The sequence below is a fragment of the Vulpes lagopus genome, chromosome 1 (assembly GCF_018345385.1).
Source record: "Vulpes lagopus strain Blue_001 chromosome 1, ASM1834538v1, whole genome shotgun sequence".
In the NCBI taxonomy this organism is placed as follows: domain Eukaryota; kingdom Metazoa; phylum Chordata; class Mammalia; order Carnivora; family Canidae; genus Vulpes; species Vulpes lagopus.
The window spans coordinates 98,996,165-99,019,444 of NC_054824.1; the positions used below are offsets into that span (position 1 = coordinate 98,996,165).

Sequence of the window (23,280 nt, forward strand, 5' to 3'; positions counted from 1 at the left end):
TTCATGTTAGCTATTGCTAGGTCTTTGCTCTCTCTTGGTTATGTTAGGTTGTGTTGGTTATTAGCCGTACTCTTCTAACTGTGGTTAGGAGATTCTCACTCAGATGATCTCAGATTTCTTAACTCAATTGTTTAGGTACTTGATTAAGAAGTTCTAAAAAGAAGGGGCACCTGGCTGGCTCACGTGGCAAAGCATGTGACTCTTGATCTCAGGGTCATGAATTTAAACCTCACTTTGAGTGTAGAGCCTACATAAGTGAATGAAGGAATGAATAATTTTCAATCAGTAGTGGTAACTTATTAAAAAAAAATTCTAAAAAGGAACTTGTAATTTCTTGTCATAAATAAGTTTTTCCTGTTAATCCATAGAATGATGGAGAGCCTAATTTGTCCCCAGATTTCTTCTATGGAGGCAAGGGGACAACAGACAATAGCTGAAGCCAAAAGTGCATTATAGGATGGGATATAGACTTGAAAGTTCATTTCAAGATCACTATACCAAATTGGGGCTTAGAAAACTTGTTTTTTCCTATCTGAAGAGTTTCCTTAGCTTCCATGCTAATGCAGGAATGTTTCAGAGCAGATGATCAGGGGTGGGGAGTGGGGAGTAGTGGCTATCCTCTAGATGACACTTTCGCCTGGGCTCCTGGCCTGTGATCCACCACGAGGACCTTGGAACTCGGGGAAGTCCTTGCTCCCAAGGAAGGCCAAGTTCTTCTCACCTAGAACTGAAATTATAAGCACAAATTTTTTTTTTTTCCCATGAAACTTCCCTGAGTTCCATTTCAATTCTATATACCCTCCGTTCTCTATCGTATATATGATTTGCTGATATGTCTTCAATTTCCACTTTTCTTATCTCTCTATTCAGAAAACTCGAGGGGCTCCTTATAATCTGTCATGTGGATCTAAACCCTTCCGTTGTTACTCAAGGCCTCCTTCCTCTCTCTTCTGCGTGATAGCACATGACCTTCATCTTTGGTGAGGCTCTACCCATTGAAGTAAATAACAGTATTGTCTTTGTACCTATCTTCCTTCTGCTTAATAACCTCAAACTTGGCTACCTTTTTACTCTGAGCACATCCATACCTGTTTGTAGAATATGTATTGTACTTGCAGAATATAGTTAACTTTTTGAAATTATAAAAAAGTATCCATGATTCTATTATAAAAACATCTAGCACGATTGAATTATATTTCTGAAAAAGACTTCCTTTTTTGCTTCATTTTTGAAGGATAATTTCATTAGGTATAGAATTCTAGGTTGATTTTGTTTTCCCCTCCACACTTTAACTATGCTGGTCCACTGTTTTCTGGTTTACATTTTTCCAGTGAGAATTCTATCTTTCATGCCTTTGTTCCTCATTATGTAATGTGTCTTTTTATTCCTTGTCTGTTTTTAAGATTTTCTTTTTAACGTCTGTTTGAAGCATTTGATTATGATGTGCCTTTGTGTAGTTGTCTTCATGTTTCTTCTGCTTGGGCTTCTTTGATCTCTTGGATCTGCTATTTATAATTTGCATCAAATTTAGAAAATTGTAGGCCATGTTTCCTCAAATATGTTTTCTCAAATATGTTGCCTCCCTAATTCTAATTACATGAATATTATGACTATTAAAGATGTCTCACAACTTACTGATGCTCTGTTCATTTTTTTTTTTTTTAATCTTTCTCCCTGTTCTAGTTTGGAAAATTTACTGTTTTGCCTTAAGTTCACTAATCTGTTCTGCACTATCTAATATATTAATCCCATCCTGTGTACTTTTATCTTCAACATTGCATTTTTGCTTCCAGATATTCAGTTTGGCGCTTTTAAAATTTCTTCCAAGTCTCTCCTGAACATACTTATGCTTTTTTCTACCCCTAAAACCTATGGAATATATAGTAACTCTTTTGATGCCCTTATCTGCTAATTCTGTCTACTAATGTGTCATATGTGGGTCTTTTTACGTGGATGGATATTATGAGCCATATTCCCTGGTAATTTTTGGTTGGTTACCAAACATGATGGACTTTTACGTTGTTTGGTGCTAGGGTTGCTTTCTGTTTTCTACATATTTTAGAGCTTTATTCTGAGACACTGGTTACTTGGGAATTATTTGGTCTTTTTAAGGTTTGCATTTTAGCTTTGGTAGGCAGGACCTGAGCAGCTTTTAGTTCTAATTTTTTTTCTGCTACTGAGACAATACTGTTCTAAGTACTCAACCCAAAGTCTCATACATTATGAGTTTTCTCCATGCTATCTATCGGTAATGTGAGCTGTTCCCAACCCTGCATAGCTCTGAGAATTGTTGGGCTGGCTCCTTTCCAACACTTCTTTTCCCATCCACAGATTGTTTACTTTACATGCAACTGAAGATTTAAGGGGAAACCCCCCCTACAGATCCAAGAAGTCCCTCTTTGTGCGGTTCTCTTCTCTCCTATACTCTGTCTTGCACATTCTAGCTACTTTGGCTTCTCCATCTCTGAGCTCTGTGTCCTCAATTCAGGAGACCACCAAGGCTCTCTCCAGACAACACTGGGGCAATAGAAAGGCTCACCTCATGTGTCTTTTTTCTCTCAGGGATTCAGTGCGCTATGCTGCCTATTGTCCAGTGTTTCATATATCCTGTCTGATTTTTTCAGATGTGTAAGGCAAAGAGTAAACTTTTAGTCCCTGTTATTCTGTCCTGAAGAGAAGCGGAAGTCCTTACATTGAAGTATATGGAATACCAGTCTCTTGCCTCACTTAGGTTAGCCCATCTGCTCTCTCATTGACCTCCCAACTCCAGAGTAGTTGATGTGTTCATTTCCACACCCTTTCTAAGCATGCACATATGCAGGGACACATACAGATTGAGATGGCTTTAAGGTTTGTTTTCAGAAGATAGCAGTGTATGTACAACTTCATAATATATTACTTTTAAATAGTGTGCCATATCTGTGTGTGGTGATATCTAATAAAATTTAAGTTCTTTGAGAGTGGAAGCTTTGACTTCCGTTTCCATTTTTATCCTCATGACACCTTGCAGACCTTCCTATACTCAGGGGCTTTTAATAAATGCTCATAGATTATAGCAGATCTTTTTTACTTAGTTCATATAAAATTTTTCTCCCTTAAGCTTTTTCATAAAAATGAAACTATAGTGTGAAGTAAGGCCTCAGGGATAGTTTTTATGTCCTAAAATGATTACGGTTCCTGTTCCACTAAAATAATAGACTGCAAATAATTGCCTTCATTTCAGAGTAATATCTGAGGAAATAATGCAAGTTTACTAGGTAGGGGATTATTATAACTTCAAAACAAACCTTGTAGAAAATGAAGGCTGTTAACACGTCTTAGAAATTTACAGTCTAATACTTTGTGAATCAGCCAAAAGAAAGTAGCTCTATTTGGACATGACTTGATTGAGGAGTTAAACATTAACTTGCTCTCACATCAACTGATAAAAATACAAACCCCATTGGTTTTAGGCAGCTATCTATCTCTTGGCAGTCTTTAGAAACTAGCCTGGTGATTTCACCCAAAGGAAAAGGGAGGACTTTTTGCTTAGTGGAGCTCTAGAGTTAAGTCAGAAGACTTGGACTCAAGTCACTGCTCGCTTATTGACGTTATCCAGTCCACTTACATTCTGGCAGCTGCAGTTTTCTGGGTCCTGTGTATTTCATGGAGTTGTCCTAGAGAACAGTTGAGATAATTATGTGAAAATGCTCTGTTAGTAAGAGCCCTTCAGTGTTATATATTATCATGATTTGCTTGAAATGGTTGAGGGGATGAGCTAGTCACTTGAAATCGTATTTTTATCTAATACATAGAATGCATATAATACATAGAATGCATCTGTTGCTGTTTACATGGGTTCATTAAAATTAGGCAGCAGCGTTTCAGAATCACTTGTCTGGTTTAGATAGCAACAAGGAATGAAAGTGGGTTTAACATGAGAACTGTCTTTATGTCGTTTATCCAGTAGGTGGGGGTATCTGACTGTTGCATATTCCTTAGTCGATGTTCACTTTCTGTGCCTCTTCTGCGAGAAAAATTATGAAAAGTACACAGTAAAGCATTTCCTCTAAGACTGTATGTTCTATTATGCTTCACTTTGAAAATTAATATATTTGAACAGTTGGTAATCCCACAGGGCTACAATTCCTAATTTACTAATAGAATTATACTGCCTCACGGGACTGAAACCCTCTTCCCAGTTGCCAACTCAGCATTTTTATTATGTTTAAATCACATTAAAATCATTTGTGTATTCAGTACTTTTATAAGTGTTTGATTAAGAATGTGTAGCTTCTTAATAGTTTGTCCAAATTATGATTAATTTATTTTCTGAGAAATTAATTCTTACTGTCATACTTTACAGATGTCATTTAAGACCCAGAGCAAAAAAAAAGAAAAAACAAAAATGTTTCAGTGGAACAGTATAACCCTGACTTCTGTTGATGTAAAGTACCAATTTTTTGTTGTTTTTTAAAGATATTTCAAGGAAACAAAGATTATCACCAGGATGTGCGTAATAACTTTTTGCCACCAATTGTTGCACGTTTTATTAGAGTGAATCCTACCCAGTGGCAGCAGAAAATTGCCATGAAAATGGAACTGCTTGGATGTCAGTTTATTCCTAAAGGTAAAGCAACAGTATTTTATTTTCACTGGATTAATTTAAAATGGCTTTGCTGGGATCCCTGGGTGGCACAGCGGTTTGGCGCCTGCCTTTGGCCCAGGGCGCGATCCTGGAGACCCGGGATCGAATCCCACATCAGGCTCCCGGTGCATGGAGCCTGATTCTCCCTCCGCCTGTGTCTCTGCCTCTCTCTCTCTCTCTGTGACTATCATAAATAAATAAAAAATTAAAAAAAAAAAATTAAAAAAAAAAAATAAAAAAAAAATAAATAAAATGGCTTTGCGGCTCTCAGAGTAGATAAGTAATGATAATACGAGTGTTTAGATTTTAATTACAACATCTTCTTAAAGAGGATTTTTATCTTTATATTTTTTTAAAGATTTTATTTATTTATTTATTCGTGATAGAGAGAGAGAGAGAGAGAGAGAGAGGCAGAGACACAGGCAGAGGGAGAAGCAGGCTCCATGCCAGGAGCCCAACGCAGGACTCGATTCCGGGTCTCCAGGATCACACCCTGGGCCAAAGGCAGGCGCTGAACTGCTGAGCCACCCAGGGATCCTCCTTAAAAAGGATTTTTTAAAAGAAATAGTCATCCTTTTATAAAGCTAGTTACCAGGATGGTTTCCAAAGTTACAAGAAGAAGACAGAGCATCATTGATGAGATAATTCATATAATGAGATTGGTTTTCAGATCTAGTCTCAATCTTCACAATTTCTAATCAGATTCCATGTAGCATAATATTGTATCACAAACACCAGTGGTTATAGCAGTAATCTTAGCTTAAGTGCCGTTCCCTTTGAAAAAAAGAAAAAGTGTAAGTAATTTCCCCTCAATATTGTAGAATATTTTAATACCTTGTTTACTGTTGTGTATCTCCAGGACCTGCCCCAACACCCAAATGTAGTGGATGCTCCACAAATAGTTATTAGATGAAATGAAAGAGTCGTATGTCAAACTGTGATGATACTTCTGTAGCTTTAGAGTTTAACATCATCCATCTCCTCAGTGTCCTCCTCCTAAGAAAATTATTTTTTTTTTTTTAAGAAAATTATTTTTAAGACAGTTATTTAAAAAATGAGAGATCCCAGTAAGCTTATATATGTAATGCATAGTATAATTATCCTTCTGGCATATTGCTCCCCAAGACTTAAAATAACCGAGCAGAAATGAGTACTCTAGGAAATGTTGGAAACATTTAAATTACTGTTTTTTAACTATGACTCTTACCAGCAAAAAGGTATAAACTTTTCTAAACTACTTTTCAAGGTCGTCCTCCAAAGCTTACTCAACCTCCACCTCCTCGGGACAGCAATGACCTCAAAAACACTACAGCCCCTCCAAAAATAGCCAAAGGTATGCTTCCTTTGTAAGTATGAGAATTTAGTATTCCCTGGATTTGTGGTATAATTTTCCATAAATAAAAGCGTTATAAAATATTTTAATCAATTAAAAAATATTTTAATCAGGTTGATGTAGATGAAAGAGTAAAGAGGTTTTAAAACTTTTTCTAGGTCGAGCCCCCAAATTTACTCAACCACTACAACCTCGCAGCAACAATGAGTTTCCTGCACAGACGGAGCAAACGACGGCCACTCCCGATATCAAAAATACTACCGTAACTCCAAGTGTGACCAAAGGTATGCAGATCCAGAAATTAACTCCTGTCACGTGGTAGCATTTTATGTTGTTTGTAACAAATTTTCAGGAGCATTTCCAGCTTTCAAACCCTTAGTTTCTTTTCCTCTTAACTGTGTTTCTTAAGAATAGAAGAAACTTTTATTCTTCTCCAGAAAAGAAACTGATTGCATTGCTCTGATTTCTCTTCTCTGGTGTCATGTAGAATTGTTCTTTAAATATTTAGAAATGGCTGCTGTATTCTAGGTCTCCTCTTGTGATCTTTTCTCCCCACCACAGCTAAACACAAGGAGTCTCTCTAGAAATAACTAAAACCATAGCAGGAAACAAACCTTTTTTCCCCCCTTTGGTTACAGATTAATTCGTTGGATAGGGAATTTGGTGGCACAAAGGGAAGGGCGGGGGGAGAAACCAATTTGATGAAAACTAAGGCTTTTTTTAAAAAAAAAGTACTGTGAGTTCATGTATTCATTAAAAAACTTTGGTCTTTACTTTGCAAATGTTTGCAATCTTAGTTTTTTCAGATTATAAAGATAAATGAAGTAGACTTTATTTTCACATTTTATTGGTGATAAATAAGGCATTAACACACAGAAAGCATAGTACTTTGATTTTACTAGTTGTTGCAAAACAAAATTTCAACTGAATTTGGAAAAAAATCATCAGTGTCACAGAGGAATGAATTTCAATGTTGGCAGATAAAGCCAATTTTTGAGACCGTGCAGAGAAGAGAAAGCACTTCATCCCGAGGTAACCTGTGCCACACAGAATTTTATTCATTCTCAGTTTTTAAAAATTTGCCTGATTCAAGATAACACTCTCCAACTTCGCATATGTCACTTATTCCCGTATCTTCTAAGGTACATTCTAAACAGACCACTTTCTTTCTCATGCTGCTGGAAAAGCTAAAGAGAAGCAAGACTTCTTAGAGACGAGAGACCCCAGTGTCCTACAGAACTTACCATTCTGTTCTGTGTGAGCAGAGTCCCGGACCACGTGCCTGGATGGAAAAACCGTCATTTAAAAGTATTGCTCGTCTTAAAATCTGATTATAGAATCTTAAAATCTCAAGACTAAAAGTGTCCTTGAAGCATTTTCTTCCATAGCTAGGATTCTTGTAAGCTTCAAAAGAATGACAAAGAATGCACAGGTCTTTTCAGTTAAAGACCTCATGTCTCCTTCTCCCTGGACAGTGGCATATGGGCTTTTTATTATGTTTCAAACCTAAGGAGATTTTTTTTAAACTTCCAATTAAATTAGACTGTCTACCTGAACGTGAGTGTTCTCTTTCCAGTTTCACAAATTTTAGGGATACCGCACATTTACTTTTCCGAATTCTTCGTGCTTTCTAGAAAGCCTGAGTCCTGATTTCTCTTTTATGTGCTCCTCCTTTTCCAGTTTTACATTCAGGCTGAGAGCAATGCTGGGGAAAATCCTATCATGATTAGACTCGTGCCCCTGTAACTTCTTGACTCCTCCACACGTGGAGCCCCAAGCACCAGCCGGCCGGTCTTTCTATTCTCTGGTCAGCCCATCTGTCTGTTCTCAGACTTCATATTTCTCAAAGCCTTGACTCAGAAATTCTTTACTCACTCTCAGTCACCACTTCTACTTTTCAAAGGAGGTAGCAGGTAGAAGGAAGCTCCCTATTTGTGGAACTTGCCAACGCACCTGTGCCCTCTGTCCACTGCGTGGAAGGGGGGATTCCTAGCACTGGCTGGGCGGGCCCGCTTTGCACCCTGGTTCCCACCCATCCAGCTCCTCAGAGGCCCCTCGCCCTCTCCTGTATCCACTGCCTCTTTTTGGGTACGGTGTGAGGGAGCGTAAGATGCCGTGGGTCAGGCCCCGCAGTGGCTGGCGCTTAGCCCCCAGCAGGATCAGTGGTTGCTGCTGTCGTCCCCGTTGCCACACGGGAGGCACCAGGCTCGAAGGGAAGCTGATGTCTCAAATGACCTTCGGCAGACCATTTTTTGTGTCCGGGCTGGGACTTCCTTATCTACGGAAGGAGATAAGGGGATTGGGTGATCTCCTGGTGCAAGCTCCTTCTTGCAGGCCGAACTTTGTCCTTTCCTGCCCTGTTGATGCACATTGCCTTTTTCATACTTAATGTTACGATGTTACCTTCCCAGAAGTATTTCCCCCACCAAGTTGCAATGTCATTTCCAGTGGCTGGATAGTGTTTGACTATGCGAAGGATACTATGATGCATTTATTCCCTTCCATTGTTGGGCATTTGGATCATTTCCAGTTTTTCGCTCTTTTGCAGCTACAGAAACAAACCACTTTAAAAATGCGTCTTTGAATGTTGTCTTAATTTTTTTCCCAAGAATAGACTCCATACGTGGAATTGCCACATATCCCATATTTATACGTACTGCCCCAAAATGAAACAAAGTATCATTTAAAGTCACATAAAAATAACTTTCTTGGTATCCTGTCTAGCGTTATTCTTTTAAATATTTGCCAATTCGATGAGTGGAAATAGCATCTTATTCTTGTTTTAACTTCTGTTTCTATGATTACTGGTGAAGCTAACATGTCGTGGTCACTTGCATCTTTTAATTGTATTGCTCATTCATCTCTGCTGTTCTGTTGATTGCTTTTGACTTGTAAATTCTGTAATATATAAATTACGGGAACCCTTTATATCAGATATTCAGAACTTCCAAGTTTTTCATTTGTCTTTAAGTTTGTCTTGGTGATTTAAAAAGTCACGAAAAATTTTAAGTGTATGCAAAGTTGAAGTCAATAGCGCGATAGACTTCACGTTAATAGTCAAAGCCTCTGCCGTTAACCAAGACAGGCCCACGCTCACTTCATAAATAATGTGTACGGTACTTTCTGAAATAGAAAAGCTTTGAAGGATGACAGGGGTAATAACTTTCCCACTTGTACTTCGTGACTCTGCCTCTGGTGTGTTTGCAGATGTAGCCTTGGCCGCGGTCCTAGTCCCAGTGCTTGTCATGGTGCTCACCGCTCTCATCCTCCTAGCAGTGTGTGCTTGGCATTGGAGAAGCAGGTTGGTACGCAAAGCAGTTCGCCTGATTGATCCAGGAAGGGGTATTTCCTGGTGTGAAATAGAAACTAAATATAGAAAGGGCAAGGGGGGGGGGGCTCAGGGGTTGAGCATCTACCTTTGGCTCATGGCATGACCCCGAGGTCCTGGGATCGAGTCCCACATCGGGCTCTCCACAGGGAGCCTGCTTCTCTCTCTGCTGGTGTCTCTGCCTCTCTCTCTCTCTCTCTCTGTGTGTGTGTGTATGTCTCTCAGGAATAAACAAACTCTTAAAAAAAGAAAGAAACTAAATATAGAAGGTGAAGTACTATCCACCTTTTTTGAGAAGAGTTAAGGTAGTTATTAAGGTAAAAATACATTTGTTTCATGAGTTTATATCTGATTTTAAATAATTCATTTTAATTTAGAAATTGGGAAAAATAGTTAATTGCACAATAAATTATATAGTTAATCAGGAAAAAAACATTTATTTCTCCTTTCCATAAAAAATGAGTATGTTCAGTAACACAGTGGCTAAGTTTCCTTTATTGTACCAGGACCTGCTTTACGTGCTGGAAGATACACATTGATCAGAACAGTCTGCCACATAATAGGTGCTTAACTAATATTTCCTGAAAGAATTTGCATGAACTCCTATCTCCCACGTGCTTGGCAAGGCTGACTGATAAGGAGCCATGATATGGCTTCAAGAGTTATTTTTGAGGTGCTGGGGAGCACAGATGTGAGAACCTGTTTCATCTGAGCATCATCTGAAACATTTCTGCAGGAAGAAGTAATCCTCAAGTTTGTTTTGCCTTAAAGAGAAGGTTGAAGGAAGGTAGAGGCCAGCGCAGCCTCTGTGCTTGAGTGGGGGTAGGCTTGGCCTGGGATGGTGCGGAGGAGGGACCGTGGAGCTGCACCTAGGCCTGGATCGGGAGGCTGCGGAGAGACAGATGGGGCTTCGCTCTATAGGTGGGCCTCGCCCTGAGGAGGGTGGAGCAGATGGCCCGTCGTTAGACCCCAAGGGCTGGCTGACCACTAGGGAAGGGGGAGGGCTCCAGGATGACCGAAGTTTCTGGTTCGTGCAGTTAGACCCGTAGAGATGTCGTGAGTGGAGATGACAGAGCAGGAGGGACAGGTTTGGTGGAGCAAGAGCATGACTTGATTTGTTCACTGAAATATGTGAGCTCCTGCCTTGGGCTAGGGAGTGATCCTGTGCTGAGAGTCGGGCGGTGAGCCCCAGAGCTCCCAGGCTGGGGGAGGATCAGAGTGGGAGATGGTCAGCGGTGGTACTGACCGTACGGCGGGGGCCACGGGGGAAGCGGAAGCAGCAGGAGGATCCTGGATTCATGGTCTCGGGAGGGCTGTCTGGACAGAGGGCCAGCAAGTTACTGTGAGAGCAGTAGGGAAAGGAGGGACAGGGGCTCTGGGAAGGTCCAGGGCAGAAAGTTCCAGGTGCTCTTGGGGACCTGGGTAGAAGCAGTAGTAACAATGAGGACCACAGCAATGGCTCGTTTGTATAGACAATTAAAGCTGATTTTAGAGATTATTGTGTTTTACATGGTTCAATTCATTGTAACCTCAAAACCACCTCCAAAGCAGGTCCTGTCTCACAGAAGGAGTGAGACCCGGCCTACATGACCTGTCTGAGGTCACCCCACCCACACAGCACAGCAGGGCTCAGGCCTGTGAACCACTGCTGCCCTGCATGTGCGGTCATCAGGCAGTCAGGTCTCGTCCACTTGGGTTAAGGCGTAGGAGGTGAGGATTGGGGAGTCAGGTTGTAGGGCAGGTGGGAGGCAAGTCCTGAGGTCAGTTTGGGCTGGTGCTTAAAGGACCCTGTGGAGGGTCAGATTCTCGGGACACAGGTGGAAATCACACCTGTTCGGGACAGTCTGTTCAGGACAAAACGTCTGAGCTGCAGAAGTGAAGTTCTAGGAATGTGGGTAAGGGCTTGTGGGGTGGCTCAGGCGGTTAAGTGCTGCCTTTGGCTCAGGTCACGATCCCAGGGTCCTGGGATGGAGCCCAGGTCAGGCTTCCTCCCTCTCACTCTGCCCCTCCTGCAGCTCATGGACGTCTACACATGCACGCTTTCTCTCTCAAATAATAAAATCTTTAAAAAATAAAAAACTTAAAAATTAAAAAAAAAGAATGTAGTTGAAATTTCTAATGATTGGCTTCAGGAGGAGATGCGTGAATGGGGATATGGAGAATAGCTGGGAGGAGAATAATAAACAGAGCTGCAGCCTGCTGAATCCTTGACCCACGCTAAGCACGCCTGTTCTAAGCACTTTACGTGTAATAAATAACCTGAAGCTTTGTCACTTTAGAGTATATAAAATCTTTTTAGTACAACCTTTGGCTGATAATCAAATGGTTAATTTCTTGTCCCAGCCATATAAGGTGTCTAACTTCCACTTAAGAGAATATTTTTGGTTTCTGTTTACTTTTAAGTTTTAGGATGATTTCAGGATTTTCAACATGTACCTAATTATTAAACCAGGCTTTTAGTGTTGCTTTTACATTCTAGTTTTTAATTAACAGCTTCAGCACCTACCATCTCTTCCAGAAATTTTACATTATCCTGTACTTTGAAAAAAAAAAAAAAAAAAGACCTATTTTAAATCCAGCCAGACTTTAGAGTGAGGAAGATTTTCATGTCAAATAATAAAAATAATGTCTTATACTGGAGAAGAATTGTTTTTAAGTAGGAAAAGCACAAAGCTGAGGCTCTCTTGAGAAAGCCGCGTTTGAGATATTGAGCAAGTCCTGTAACTGTGTTGTCCTCATTCATACACTAGAGTAATTTCTGCTTTTTCTTTAGCTTGCAAAGCATCAATTTGCATTAGATTTGAATTCTTGAGTCAGAACATGTCCTTTTAAGGCTCTTTGTAGATAGTAATCTTCATGGAGAGGAGGGAGGTTTCTCCTGGGTAAGATATGTCCAAATTCTGTGAGGGGTGGACGAGGGACAGTCTTCTTCATTGCCTTGGCCTCTCAGGCCTGGAGCATCCTGTTCTCACTCTGCCACTTGTCACTGTTGTAGCTTTCATTGACCCAAGCTGGGATGGCCATGGGAATGAACTCGGTGCAGTTACAGAGAACGTGACACTTTAAACTTCTTAGGGGCAAAAGACCACGGAAGAAGGATAGAAAGTTGGGAAAAAGAGCAATGCCGAAGCACATGTGGGGATTTTTTTTTTTCCATAAATTTTGTGAATCAGCTGATTTGCATAGTTTGTATCTGAAACCAAAACAGACCTAACAATAACTTTCCCATAAGAAGCCACGTGTCACCCATGGGTCTTTGATTAGATTATTTTTGTCTACATACTGAGCCTTTCTTATTCCTTTATCCCTTCACCCCTTGAGTGGGAGGTACCTTGGGTAACAATAATTATCTCAGGAGGTAGTTGTTTAAAACTCATGGAGAGAAAAAAAAAAAAACAAAAAACCTCATGGAGAGTCCAGAACTTGAATGTCAGCAGTGGCAACTTGGAAAGGTGAATGAAATAGAGGACCCTGCCGAGTAGGTCAGCAAATGGAAATGTGTACTCCTGACTAATTATTAACTTCAGTGTTTATCCTAACTTTCAGAGCTGTCTTACTTGGGAACTCACTGTCTGCTAACATGTTTTTTTTTGTATTTTTCCAGAAAGAAAAAAACCGAAGGCACCTATGACTTACCTTACTGGGACCGGGCAGGTAACTCAGGGCTTTGCATCCCCTTCCATCAGAGGGAATCCACACCTTGCAGGTGGCAGTAGTGAAGGAGGAAAGTTGTCTTCAGGCCCACATAAACTCCCCGGCACTTGTGAGAACAAATGGTGTTCCTCTAACATTCGGATCATTTTTACTCTTCTGGAAAATCTCTTTTAGTCAACAAGTAATGAAATGAAAAGTGAGGATTTCTTGGAACATGCGCTCTGTTCCTCTCTCCTGGGAAACCTGTGTGGTGTGTCCCATGGATCTGTTTTTCTTGAGGAGACTGGCTCTCTGTGTGGCCTGTGTGAGCACTGTGTAAAGAGGTTGTGGTCTTGGTAACACGGTGTGTGTTTGTCCCTCTGCTGGGGGTACTTTCCGAGTATAGTCTAGCACTTGAGGAACTGTCAGGCCTGCCGTCTCTGCCATGATGAGCTGTTGTTTTCTGAATTCCTACACTGTGTGGCAGGGGGCAGGTGGTAGCAGGGGATGCCAGAGGCCCCCTATAGCGTCCTACTTTCCAGTCTGGCTGGAAATAGAAGGACTGGAATAGAAGGCAAAAGGGTTCACTGCTGTGACTAGGGTAGAAGAGACCACGTGCTGGGGGTAGAGCCTGTGTTGCCAACGCCCCAAGGTAGATCATGGGAAGTATTTCTTCAGAAAAACTTACTAAAAAAACCAGCCTACAACGGACAAACAGATATCTGGCTGCACTTTTATAGTAGTGATTTGCTTCTGTATATGCTTTTGACAGAAATTTCTACCATGCTCTGCATTGCACTAGACATCCTATCAAAGAAAAAGTAACAAGCTTGAACAACTTACAGATTTAGAACAAGAACAAACTAAACCCAAAACTACCAGAAGGAAGAAAAACAAAATGGAGAATGGGAAAATAGAGAAAATTGGGTGAAACCAAATGTTCTTTGAAAAGATTGACAAGCTTTTAGTTAGATGGAATAAGAAAAAAAGATTCAAACCACTAAAAGCAGAAAAAAAAAAGTGCAGGCATCACTATGATTCTAAAGAAATAAAAAGGATTAGGAGAGTATTATGAACAATCATATGCCAAAAATTGAATAACCTAGACGAAATGGACAAATTTCCAGAAATATAAAACGTACGAAGAATGAATCACAAAGAAATAGAAAATCTGAATAGAGCTGTAACTTCTAAAGAGATTGAGTCAATAATCAAAAAAGAAAAATCCTAGCAAACATTTAAAGGAGAATTAAACCTTAAAGTTTCCACACCAAAAAAAAAAAGAGCTGTTCACACCAGTAACTGAGCCAAGTAGCAGAATACAAAGCATGTTAAATCCGTTTCATTTCTGTGCACAGTGAACAATCTGAAATTATAAAAACAGTTTCAGTTACAGTTGCGTCAAAAAGAATAAAATACTTAGGAGCTCATTTAACCAAGGAGGTAAGAGACTTGTACAATACAAACTATAAAAATTGCTAAAGAAATTTAAAAAGATACAAATGGAACCACCTCCTATGTGCATGGGTTGAAAACTTAATATTGTTAACATGCCAGTACTACTACCCAGAGCAATCAACAGATTCAGTGGCAATCCCTATCAACATGTGTATGATACTCTTTGTACAAATGGAAAAATCCATTCTAAAATTCATATAGAATTTTAAGGGACTCCAAATAGCCAGGACAGTCTTGAAAAAAATAAAACTGGAAGATTTTACAGTCATCAAAACAGTGTGGTACTGGCATAAATATACACCAGTGGAATGGAGAGCCCAGGGATCAATGCTCATAAATATGGACAAATGATTGTTGGCAAGGGTGCCAGGACCACTGGGGAAATGACAGTCTTCAATAAATGGTGCTGAGAACAATGAATGTCCATATATAAAAGAATGAAGTTGAACTCCTTTTTAACACCATTTGTAAAAATTAACTCAAAAGTGGGTGAAAACACCAAAATGTAATATCTTAGTAAGACTAAAAAAAAAAAAAAAAAAAAAAAAAACTTGATGACAATGGTGTTGGCAATGACTTCTTAGCTATGACACCAGATGCACAAATTTCAAAAGAAGAAATAAAATAGACTAGATGCCTGGAAATGTAAAATTTTTGTGCATCAGCATATATTATCCACAGCATAAAAAGGCAACCCACAGAATGGGAGAAAATATTGGCAAATCCCGTATTGGCTAAAGGATTAACATCCGGAATATATAGAGAACTTCTAAAACACAACAACAAAAAGCAATTCACAAATGGACAAAGGACTTGAGTAGACTTTTCTCCAAAGAATATATACCAGTGGTCAATAAGCACATGAAAAGATGCTCATCTCTAGGAAAATGAAAACTGTGAGATAACACCTCACACCCATGAGGTGCCTCCTCTCGAAACTGAAGACAGGAAGAGTTGGTGAGAATGTGGGGACATTAGAACCCTGTGTACTGTTGGTGGGAACGTAAAGTGGTTCAGGTGCTGGGAAAACACAATGGCAGTTCCTGATAAAACGAACCGTATGATCCAACAGTTCCACCCGACAGAATCAAAAGCAGGGTCTCAAAGAGCTACTTGGAAGTCTGTTTTCATAGCAGAGTTCTTCACAACAGTTAAAATGTGGAAGCAGCCCAAGTGACCATCAGCTGACGAATGGAAAAACAGGATGTTTTATTAGATACATACAATGGAATATTTAGCCTTAGAAAGGAAAGATTTTCTGTAATAGGCTACGAGATGGATGAAGCTTGGGACATTACACCAAGTACAATAAGCCAGAAAAGACAAATACCGTATGGTTCCACATGGATGAGTACTTGTAGGAGTCAAAATCCTAAAGACCCAGAGTAGAACAGTGGTTGCCCTTGGTGGGGAGAATGAAGAACGAGGAGTTACTGTTCCACGGGCATCACAGGTCTGCCTTTTAGTTTTACAAGGTTAAAAGTTACAGAGCTAGATGGTAGTGGTAGCTGCACAACAGTGTGAGCACCCGACCTACGCTTAAAAATGGTTAAGATGGTAAATTTTATGTATTGTGTATTTTATCGCAATAAAAAAAAAAAAGATTGAACATAGAGGCGGGTTTGTTTAGACGTGTTACAGAAATGGCTTCAGTGCACCAGGGTTTCTCCTGTAAACAGTGTCATCCTGTCACACAGTGGTTTGTATTTAATGGTCTTTCTTGCTTGCAATCACCATGAAGGTTGGTGGAAAGGAATGAAGCAGTTTCTCCCTGCCAAATCGGTGGAACACGAAGAAACCCCCGTTCGCTACAGCAGCAGTGAAGTTAATCACTTGAGTCCAAGAGAAGTCACCACGATGCTGCAGACCGACTCTGCAGGTAACTGTGGCCTTGGCGCGCGGGAGAGGAAGACCCGGCTGCAGGTAGCTGCGAAGTGCTGTGGGACCTGCAGGGTCTTTTAGCTTTTCCATATGTAAGAGATGAACTATCGGCTGGAGGTAGAACTACTTTTTAAAAGGATGACCTTGAGAGAGTCCTTTCTGGTGCCTTAGATGGTCTCCAGAAAACATGAGCATGCACTTCTCGTAAGATTTTATTTATTTACTTCAGAGCGAGAGAGAGCATGAGCAGGGAGCCTGACCAGAGGCTTGATCCCAGCACCCTGGGATCGTGACCTGAGCAGAAGGCAGCTGCTTAACCAACTGAGCCACCCAGGCACCTCCTATGAGCGTCCGACTCTAAAAGCTCTGGGCAATTTTACCTGTTTACCTGGAGTTTTGAGTGTTGTTAACAGTAGGAAAGACGGAGCGAGCCATAACAGTATTTATCCTATTAGTTTAGCACACATTTATTTTAAACGTCGTTCTATTTGAAAATACTATTCTAATAATGGAATTTTTTTTCACCAGTGAAACACTATTTGTAAATCTGAAGAACATATGCCAACATTTTAAGATTTCATGAATGAGGCTCTATGGCATATTAATTTCTTATGAGCTACAAGATAATGTTTTTAAGTTTTTACGTTGGTTCCGGTAGAGAAATCCGTAGGTCTGTGTTGATAGGAACAAAAGCGCCATAGAGTGTCCATTTTTGGTGTAAAGCTACAGCTGCCACCCCTAAATTGTATGATCCCTGTAGGACTGGGGTAACTTTTCTGTTGTTTCTGTGACGTCCACAGAGTATGCACAGCCACTGGTGGGAGGAATTGTTGGCACCCTTCATCAGAGGTCTACTTTTAAACCAGAAGAAGGAAAAGAAGCAAGTTATGCTGACTTAGATCCTTACAACTCCCCGGTTCAAGAAGTTTATCATGCCTATGCCGAACCGCTGCCAATTACTGGGCCTGAGTACGCAACCCCCATCATCATGGATATGTCTGGGCACCCCGCAGCTTCCGTTGGTCTTCCCTCGACGTCCACTTTCAAGGCTCCAGGGAACCAACCCCCCCCAGTGGTGGGGGCATACAACACTCTGCTTTCCAGAACTGACAGCTGCTCCTCCACCCGCGCCCAGTACGATACCCCGAAAGGCGGGAAGCCAGGTCCGAGTGCCCCGGACGAACTGGTGTACCAGGTGCCGCAGAGCACACAGGAGGTATCAGGGGCGGGGAGGGATGGTGAATGTGATGTCTTTAAAGAAATTCTCTGAAGGGGGTGCTGCTTTTTCTAGAGCATCGTTTAAAGCACATGGCCTTTTTTGTGTGTTAGTGGTAGTAATATATAGAATGTATTACGTATCTGTCACAGACGTGGTGGGGAAATGTGATGACCGAGGTACAGGGAACTACTTACTAATCTTGCCATCTTGCTTTAAAAGTGTTACTGTGGCAGCTGCCGCTGCTTGCCTGTTAAATTTCCAACATCCTGTTTGTTACTACTGTAAAACACTATTTTTAATACAGAAAAAGCTCCCTACTATGCACTTCAAAGAAATTAAGAATCACTGAGAGTATTTATTACCAATGCTGCAGGTACGTTCATGAACTCCAGAGGTGGCTCTGTAAGCCAGACTGGCAATAACGCACGGTACTGTTCTTGAAATGTCTAATGGCTTGAAATTTTGCTTTGTGAAAGGTGGGTAGTGTCCTGAGTTCTCTTCTATTCCTCTATTTCTTATGGATTTTTTTCGAAAATTAGTGATAGTCATTGTTTTGATGGCAGTCGTACACTCACCTGTCTTACGAAGCTCTCTGGGTGGAAAACGGACCCGTAAGGGGCAGGGAGTCTCCACTTTCTGACACGCTGAAGAGCTTTAACCCTTAATGGTGACTTGGATTCCTCCCTGCTCGTTCTGTCTGGGGCCAGCCCCACTCTTGTTGTGGGGTTTTTTTTTTTTTTTGAGTGAGGCTTGCTTTCTCAGCCTCGTGACGACTCTAATTTCAAAAAGCTCGAACAGCGGTTCTAGCCCTGCTCCCCCTTCATTTGTTCCCAGGCGAGAGGTGTCTGTGCGTGAACACTGAACAGGACCCCTTGCATTTACCACCGTGAGAAGCATATTCCTTCCTCAAAAGTCCTAAAAATTACCTTTAAAAAAAGGATTTGCCCTCTTTGAGATTTTCCTTTGAACTTGAATGTATTTTTGGTCAAAAAGCATTTTTAATTATCCACAGTGAGGTACTGAAAGCCAGCGTGAATTCCTCAGTTTTGAGTGTGCTCACCTAGGGAACAGATGGATGTCCTAGTATCCTTGCCGGTGAATACGGCAAGGTCTTGTTCTTGACGCTTCCAGGCAACTTCCTCATCACCCATTTGCCCAGAACTAACTTTAGATAAGTGACAAAGTCCAAGTGATCAGGCCCTCGCATAAGAATCAAAATCTTAGGCAAGAAGAGCTGGCCCTAGGACTAAAACATATAATTTGACATCCCCTCTTCTATAAATCTTAGGTAATTTCCCTTTAGGTTCTAGCCATTACTTAACGGCCTCTGCCCCCAGATTGTTTCCAGAATTTGCTAGATTTGCAAAAAGACAGTGTTCGTTTTGCTTGCCTCAGTGTATCTGTATCCTAAAGCACTGCTTCAAAAATAGAATTCTTTCTGCCCTCCAGTACTGTGATTTTTTTTTTTTTTTTTTGGTGTTACCTTGATTTGCCTTTGCTTTTCCAGACAAACTTTGAGGCATAATTTTATTCATTGAAAAAATATATTGTTTCAAAATATTTGAAACAAAAAGCACAGATGGTGAACTTTTATTAAGACACAAATGTGTGTAGCACAGGTATTAACGCAGTCATCCCCTTTCAGGTGCGAAGAGAGTAAACCAATTTATTTTTTTATTCATTCTCCATACACAATAATTTCCCCAATCACAGGCCTGTTTGAGAAGCTTTAAGAGAAACGATTTCATTTTCCCAAAGATGCTTGTTCTTTTTAATTTTGTACACCTGATTTTTAAGAGGTCAGTGTTTTCTTAAATGATGCATATTTTTGCCACTGTGCGTCCTTGAACTACCAATGATTTTTATAAGTTTTTATTGCTTTTTATATTTTGCTTTCCAAATGAAGAGCTGAGCCTGATATAGTTATTCTGATTTTGTACTTTTAGTTCAATTGTTTTCATATTAGAGTTTTGTTTTTGTTTTTTAACTACATATATCTGATGCAGCTTTGGAGACAATCAACTGAACATGTGAACATAACTTTTACCACCACCCCCCCCACCCCCGCCAAATTCCCTTGAATTTTTATTCTTTGCTTGAAACTGGTTTGTTGGATGAATTTTTTTCCTGTTAGCACAATTATAAAAATAGAATCAGACAGTGGTACAGCAGGTGCAGCCCTTATAAGCTTTCCTAAAATCACACTGACTTTACTATTACATGACCTTAGGAACCAGCACAGTTAAAGATCTATATTTTATTAAAAGCTGCAACACTAACTGGATCCTACTGATGTGCAGAGTCTAGTCCAGTTATTTAAATTCATGTTTCACTATTTGCACTTTGCATTGAACAATGGGTTTATCAGCTGATGCAGTGGTTCGTGTAGAGAATTTATACAGCACTTGAAATTATGGTGTCCTGCGTACTCTTGCCCACCCCTGCCCCAGCAGAAAATACACTCCTCTAAACCTGAAAGTGGCCGTAAGTCCGGGGACAGTGAGAAAGCCTGAACTTCTTTGCCTTGGCTCCACACTGACACCTGGAGAGCAAAAGGGCTGGGAAACACCAGGTCAGATGACAAGAACTAGGAGTGAGAGGCGAAAACTTTTTAAACCCTTTTAAAGAGAAATCAGTTAAGCTCTACCTTTAGAAAACTGCTTATTAGCTCTGCTTTTCTGTTCTGAACTTGAAGTCCCTAAACTGCAAGTCTAATAAGAGTTGGATAGTTATGAAAAAAAAATTTTTTTTAGATCAACTGGCACCAATTCTTATTTACTCCAATTTGTGACTAGTTTTTTTTTTTTTTTTTTGGCACTGGGAAAGGTGAAAGCAAAACATATTGGAAATAAAAATGGCTTGAGTGTCAGTGATAGTCTCCCCGAATGTACTTTTCTTACCTCGGCATGTACTGTAGTCACTCGGTATTTGTATATGTTGCTAGAATGTAGATTGTATAAATAGTGAGATTTTAACGTGTTCATGTGTTTTTAATAAATTGTACATATGTGTCGGGCTAAGAGTTTCTTCTGGCTTATGTGAAGCCACGCTGAGGTTTGTAGCCTCAGCTCCTACTGTAAAAAAATGCCGATTTCTCAAGTTGAGCATCCACCAGATACCGTACAGCCATTATTTCAGTCCATAAACACTTGAAAATGCCACCTGGGGTTTTTCACTTTGACTCAGCCAAGACCGTCTTTGTAGCCTGAATGAGTCCACCCACAGAATCCCAGGCTGCAGCGTGCAGCTGTGTATGTGCGGGAACTTTCCACCTCCGTTACAGGGGAATCAGCTGAAGCCACGTAGACATGGGTTCAATCAACTACGAGGCTTCTCCCCCCTTACGCTGCGCTTCACGATTTATCCCAGTGGCTGCTCTCATATTTTGTCTCTGAGACTCAGAGAGGCAGACTGGTTTTCAGGAACACCAGCAGTGTCTCTCCATGATGATTATCGCTCAGAGGATAACAAGTCCTTCAACTCTTACCTCTTCCGAGAGCTGTTCATTCCATCCCTCTTGTATTAAGTGAGAAGAGAGACGGGTGCACGTTTGTTGGACAGGCTGGTTTTGACTTGTCTGCATCTAGCAGGACTCTTCTCTGATGCACCCTAGGTAGCCGGGTAAGCCTTCCCTTTGAAGATGGGATTTCACCGTGGACAAGTGAGATTTTTCACGGAAGGACCATTTAAATCCAAAAACAGCCTGAGGAGTCTGAAGGATTTACCTACTGTGCCGTATTCATCTTTCCTATTTCAAATAGTAAACTTCCAAATTTTAACATATTAAGGCAGGCAAAAGATGACGTTTAAGAACGGTCTCCTTGAGGTGGCCTAGCTCTGCTTCTTTGTATGAACTTTAAAGTAATGCAGCCACCAGACTTTAGTAATTGTATTCCTAGGTTGTTTACTCATCTAGAATTTCACATGTAGCCTGTTTCCTCCACCTTAAAAACAAAAACACCTTTCATTTACCAGATTACTCGTTATAATCTGGTTTACTTAATTGCAGTGAAAAAAAAGCTTAATGAAACCATTATGATCTTAGATTTCATAACCGTACCTACTGCTATGGTCGGGCCTGCTTTAAGATTCAAATCCGTTTCCTCCGGTTCAGTAAAAAGGAACTCGATACTTGCCTAAACCGGTTCCAGTTTGCACAACCACGTGGCCATTCCCCACCAATTTACAGTAGCCGAGTCCACCACCAACTCTGTTCCGAGTTTGTGGTGGTCAAGCTAAAGCCCCTTACTTGGACGTCACATGCCCTCAGAAATCAAAGATGAAGTAACTATTAAAAAAGATGTTTAAAAACACTTCAGAGAACTAAGGTTGTTTTAAAAACAACGCAATCAAAACTTCCCGGATATCTAAGCATATCTTCTTGGTTTTTATAAATTAAATATATTCACAGAAATTAAGCTGGTGGTTATGAATCACCAGGCAGCAACAGACTGACTATACACAATTTTTTGACAAGTGCATCCAACATATTTAAAAATAAACTAAAAATTGCAGTATAAAAATAAAACTAATACTGTTAGCATCATCTGCAGAGTCTGTAGGGTCAATCTTCAGTCAAGTTGATTACAAAGTTTTTTTCTAGAATGTCCTTCAAAAAGAGCTGCTCCGCTGTCACATTGTGATATGCGTTCTAAGGAAGAAAAGTAAAATAAAATCACCATCTAGCCCAATCTCAGGATAGTAACAGCAATAGTGGGATATACTATCTAAAAAGCGTCTGACGAAAAAAACTCAAGTGAACAAGTGTACAGGTCTTTTTCCTTGTTCCTTCCCTTGCTAGAGTTTTCCCTAAAGCCCACTGTTTCCACTTAAACCATCCCATAAAAGCACCCCCTCATATCATTCCCAAATCATGAAGTCAAACTAAAGACCAAAATTGTAAGTCAAAATGGGTTTGTCCTTTAAGCACCTGAAATGCATGTTTAAAAAAAAAAAAATTCAGTTCTAGGGACACCTGGGTGGCTCAGCAGTTAAGCATCTGCCTTAGGCTCAGGGTGTGATCCTGGAGTCCCGGGATCAAGTCCCATGTCGGGCTCCCTGCATGGAGCCTGCTTCTCCCTCTGCCTGTGTGTCTCTGCCCCTCTCTGTCTCTCATGAATAAATAAAGTCTTTTAAAATAATAGTAATAATTCAGTTCTATTGACGATATCCTCATTTTCCTTAGGAAGCTGTTTCAATGTTCTGTTATTTAGATCACTAGAAATCCCACAGGTGCTACAGGAAAAGATGAGGGCTGAAGAAAAAATGATCCTGAAGTATGTCCCACGATGGGGTGGGAGACGAGGTAACCTATGGTCTAACCCGAGTAATACCACTTCCTCGGCGTATGTAGTATGTGGGGATGATGACTTAAGGGGACTGATTACATACGATATGTCCACATACTGTACAGCAAACCATTCATATTTCCCTATTAAAAATGTAAAGATAACATTTAGTCCTATCACTTGTGATATGCCACTAACCTCAGCTGGACAACAACTTCCCATCCAGTTAAAAACTCTTAGAGATCCAATCACCACCATTGATGTTTTCATTCAAAAGAAGCATGCTCTATTCTAAGTGTTTGTTACCTTTCTGACTATGAATATTCCCTCATGGAGTTAAAATGTTACAGACTTCCTCATATATGCTTAAAAAAAAAAAAACCTTTGAAAAACACAGCAAAAAGCTACATCATCTTCCCAACTCCAAATTTACCTTCTCCTTTATGGTGCTTGCAGTGCACAGTCCTCTTAGATAAGGGTCTCTGTTCCATGGCCATGCTTTTAAGTGAATTT

General features: G+C 40.4%; 2 protein-coding genes across 12 annotated transcripts in view; one reads left to right on the forward strand and one right to left on the reverse strand.

Moving 5' to 3' along the window:
• DCBLD2 (discoidin, CUB and LCCL domain containing 2) overlaps positions 1 to 20,496 on the forward strand; it is a 110,531-nt gene extending 90,035 nt beyond the window's left edge. Inside the window, exons 12-18 of the mRNA XM_041748614.1 lie at positions 4,459 to 4,609; positions 5,874 to 5,960; positions 6,119 to 6,244; positions 9,168 to 9,261; positions 12,893 to 12,942; positions 16,121 to 16,258; positions 17,061 to 20,496. Of these exons, the coding sequence (XP_041604548.1) occupies positions 4,459 to 4,609; positions 5,874 to 5,960; positions 6,119 to 6,244; positions 9,168 to 9,261; positions 12,893 to 12,942; positions 16,121 to 16,258; positions 17,061 to 17,530 (1,116 nt within the window). The 3' untranslated portion in view covers positions 17,531 to 20,496. The remainder of the gene's footprint in view (positions 1 to 4,458; positions 4,610 to 5,873; positions 5,961 to 6,118; positions 6,245 to 9,167; positions 9,262 to 12,892; positions 12,943 to 16,120; positions 16,259 to 17,060) is intronic.
• The window catches only part of ST3GAL6 (ST3 beta-galactoside alpha-2,3-sialyltransferase 6), a 57,020-nt gene continuing 52,876 nt past the window's right edge, over positions 19,137 to 23,280 (reverse strand). For all 11 annotated transcript variants that reach the window (XM_041767494.1, XM_041767490.1, XM_041767536.1 and 8 more), the window contains one exon: positions 19,137 to 22,130. In XM_041767494.1, coding sequence (XP_041623428.1) covers positions 22,044 to 22,130 — 87 coding nt within the window. In that variant the 3' untranslated portion in view covers positions 19,137 to 22,043. The remainder of the gene's footprint in view (positions 22,131 to 23,280) is intronic.